Consider the following 3,796-nt stretch of genomic DNA (forward strand, 5'->3'; position numbering starts at 1 on the left):
TGATGACTATGGTCACTTTGGACAACAAGAGTTAAGAAAAATAGCTAAAGAAAAAAACGTGTGTTTTGTAACTTACAAAATGTTTCAAGAGAATATCGATTCGCTTGAACTAAGTGAAATTGTTGAAAAAATAAAAAACGATTCTGTAGTAATATTATGGTGCGGTGAATATGATGCTACAAAGATTATAAGAAAATCATTAGATGATAATTTGCATAATATTACTTGGATAGGTATGTGAAACGTTTTTTAACTTTCCTAATAAGAAAAAATTTTACAGCTTCAGAATTTTAGATATAACATCTGTTTTACAGCCAGCCTTTTGCTGGTTGTGAAAATGTATTCAACAGCTATTTAAAAAACTTTTAAAAAAGATTGTTTGAGATTATGAGGGCATTAGAGTTTGGTTTTAGTTGTACATTATCTAACTTAAATACACTTATTTAGGGTAGTTTACTTTATCGAATTTTGTTAGGTACTGAGCAGTGGGCTTCGAGCTTTAAAATTGATCAATTACCTGTGAGTCGGTTATCACACACCATACTTTGTATAACTCTTGAGCATCAAACTATTGATAATCTTGAGAAAGAAATACGAAGCGCAAAAATGCCTAGTAGTATCAACTCTAAAAACCCATGGTACTGTGAGTATTTGAATCCAGATTTTTCCCCTGTTTGCCCTGAAGTCACCAGCATTGCTAATGGCTTACCTAATAAAAAGCAAGATCAAGTTGTTGCTGCAGTGTACGCATTAGCTTACGGTTTACATGACTATTTAAATTGCACTAGTACTCAATGTTCAGCAGGCGTCCGTAAAGTCAATTATAGGGTTTTGCACAACCGGATTTTAAAAACATCTTTCACAATACCAACAAGCAACTTTTCAATGAAATTTAATAGTTCAGGCCAAGTTGTTTCACCTTCATACGAATATGTGGTATGGTTCAACAATTCCTTTCAGAAGTTTGGCAGTTGGAAAAGTTTACGCGGAATAAATCTAGATGTTAGCTTAATTAATTGGCCAAACAATCAAATCCCGAGTGCTGATTGCGGCCCTAAATGTCTGCCTGGTACATATAGAGTTAACTCTACTTCAATGAAATGTCGCTGGAGCTGTGAAACCTGCCCACTGAACACTGTTTCAACTTCTCATAATCAATATAAATGTACAATATGTCCTGAGCTAACTATTTCTAAAAATCGTACACTTTGTTTGAACCTTTCTGAATTAAAATTACATATGAACAGATCTGAAGGTTTGTTAATTGCAATTGCGTCTGCTATCGGTGGATCATTTACAATATTTGTACTAGTTTTGTTTGTTATTTATTGGAACACTCCTGTTGTAAAATCTTCTAACAGGGAAATGTCTGTTATCCAACTTTTATCCATCATGGGTTTATTTTGTCTGTCGTTTTTACATTACATAGATCTTACTCGCGAGCTATGCATGAGTAGAACATACCTGTTTGGCTTTTTCTTTACCACCATTTTGACGTTGGTTTTCATCAAAACGTACCGGTTGCTTCGCGTTTTTAATGGAAGATTCACATTAGTATCAAGATTTTTACAAACCAAGTTTCAGCTTGCTTTTTCGTTTTTGTTTGTCTTCTTGGAGATATTAGTTATATTTATGTGGTATACAATTTTTCCTGCTCAGATTTTCGTGTATAAATATCAGGACGATTTACACTTTTGTTATGTGTGTGAAAATCAAATTCTTTGGGGAATATTTATCTATAACTCTATATTTGCAATTGCTTGCAGCTACATGGCCTTTCGTGCTCGTAAACTTCCTGAAAACTTTAACGAAGCTCAGTATATCTCGTATGCGATGTTTACCGTTTGTATTATATGGTTTTGCTACTTGCCACTTTATACCAGCTTGAAATCTTATGAAAGACAAGTTGCATTTCTGTGCATTAATTTGGCATCTTCTTACTGCACTCTGATTATTCTGTTCATTAAAAAAGTGATTGTTGTTTTGTTTCATCCACATTTAAATAATCATAGTTTTCGTAATACTTCTCCAAAATGTGTTTTACTAAATTTTCCTCAAAATATAAAACAAAATGACGGCTCTTTCCGAAGCTGTAATCGCAACGTGGTGATGTTCTCAAGCTACAATCGTGCCGCTAACGATAAAAACAGTTTTAAAGACGAAGCATTAACAATATCTTCTAGCGCCAGTGTTGATCATTTGAACTATGACAAGTTTGCAGTGAGCAGTTCAAGAACTTTACCTAACGAATGGGAAGAATGTACTGAACGAGTACCGTTAAATTTAACCGAGTCTTTATGACCCAAACTAATTTTGTTATTAATTTTACAACTTCATTTTCTCGTTTTAGCATATTTTTATTAAACAGCATTTACTTTTCAATTTTCAAGGAGGAAATAAGTCATAAATTCAGCTGATTTATAGGCCACCACTCTTCAACATTTAAATGTAAAATCGAGTTAAGCATTTTAAAAATTCTATTTACTGCTTAACTCTCTATATATTTATATGGATATCCTAAAAAAAAATTAGTCTCGCAGTTGTTTCCCATTCTCTGATGTCTTGTCTGAATTATGTAAAATCTAAATTTTTTTCTAAAATTTGAGACTAAAATTTTGAGGTTTTCTCCTTAACAATTTTACAATGTATTTGTTTAAGCTAGGTGGCAAGCAGTTGATTTGGACGGTCTGGTTCAGACTTTTAATGTACATTTTACACAGACAAAGGGTCGCTAAATATTCTCCTATTGTTTTAAAATAACGCCTAACCCAAACTGTATTTACAGACTCAGATATTTTTTTGCTGAATATATTGTAGTTAATTATATTAACACTATAACAAGCATATTTTAAACGTAAATTCAATTTTAATTTCAATTTTAATTTTTGTTTTCTTATCAAAGAGAATCTTGCAAAGTAAAAATGTAAGATTTCTTTAATGAGTAGTAAACGATGCATATTTTCCATGGACGTATAAGAGATGGACGTGCAACTCATTGTTTTGCATCAAAGAGGCCGCAGGAATCAGCGAGCCATGCGAGTTTCCGACATTCTCTAAATTTTCAACCGTCAACAAAAAAATCTGTTATAATGGCTGCCCACAGTTTTAAAACAGAAACTCTTATCACGTGGTATTAGTTTAAACTTTTATAGCATTTGTGTAATAAGACTGTTCAGGATAAAATAACCACTTCACGTGTTGACAAATTACTAAACAAATTACACGAAGGTAAAGGATAATCAGTTGTTGGCACAAACAGATTTTATCACTTTTTCAAGATGCACATTTGTAAATTTTTTAAACTTTTTTCGTGTGAACAAAGCCCTTGGTCCTTCATTCTCTTACACTTCCATGATATTTTTCAATGGCGTAGTTTCTGAGATAATCAGACATCCGTAGAACTTTTTGGAGCCTGGTATCTAACAGATAGTAGTTTACAGTAAGGTATAGCGGTAGTGCTACCGAACTCTCGAACCCTCATTAAATACCGTGTTTTGACCAAGGCCTGTCGACTCTTTCATTTTTACATACTTAAGAGTGTAATCGTACGCGCAAAGCATTGTGGGATGTCCTGGTAGTATAAAAGTTAAACAACAACAAACTTAGTTGAAACTGTTTTTCTGTATTATCTTGGGTTTTTCTACAATAGATAATTATCTTCATTATTCAGAAATGCCTTCATATTGCGCAGCGATAAACTGCACAAATACTAGTGGAATAGCTGACAAGAATGTTTCATTTTTTCGTTTTCCAAAAGACAAAGATAGGTGCATACTAAGTAGTCAATTAGAGTACC

The 3,796-nt window shown here is 33.0% G+C and overlaps 1 protein-coding gene across 2 annotated transcripts in view; it reads left to right on the forward strand.

Annotated features, from left to right (window-relative positions):
• LOC145192118 (extracellular calcium-sensing receptor-like) overlaps positions 1–2,873 on the forward strand; it is a 19,620-nt gene extending 16,747 nt beyond the window's left edge. For both annotated transcript variants that reach the window (XM_090090405.1, XM_090090410.1), the window contains exons 3-4: positions 1–233; positions 476–2,873. The exon at positions 1–233 is cut by the window's left edge and continues 319 nt beyond it. In XM_090090405.1, the coding sequence (XP_089946531.1) occupies positions 1–233; positions 476–2,301 (2,059 nt within the window). In that variant the 3' untranslated portion in view covers positions 2,302–2,873. The remainder of the gene's footprint in view (positions 234–475) is intronic.
• Positions 2,874–3,796: the final 923 nt, after the last annotated feature.

The sequence above is a fragment of the Hydra viridissima genome, unplaced genomic scaffold (genome assembly GCF_058129835.1).
Source record: "Hydra viridissima isolate aposymbiotic clone 2 unplaced genomic scaffold, HvirCarnegie_v1 scaffold_1, whole genome shotgun sequence".
Classification (NCBI taxonomy): Eukaryota; Metazoa; Cnidaria; class Hydrozoa; order Anthoathecata; family Hydridae; genus Hydra; species Hydra viridissima.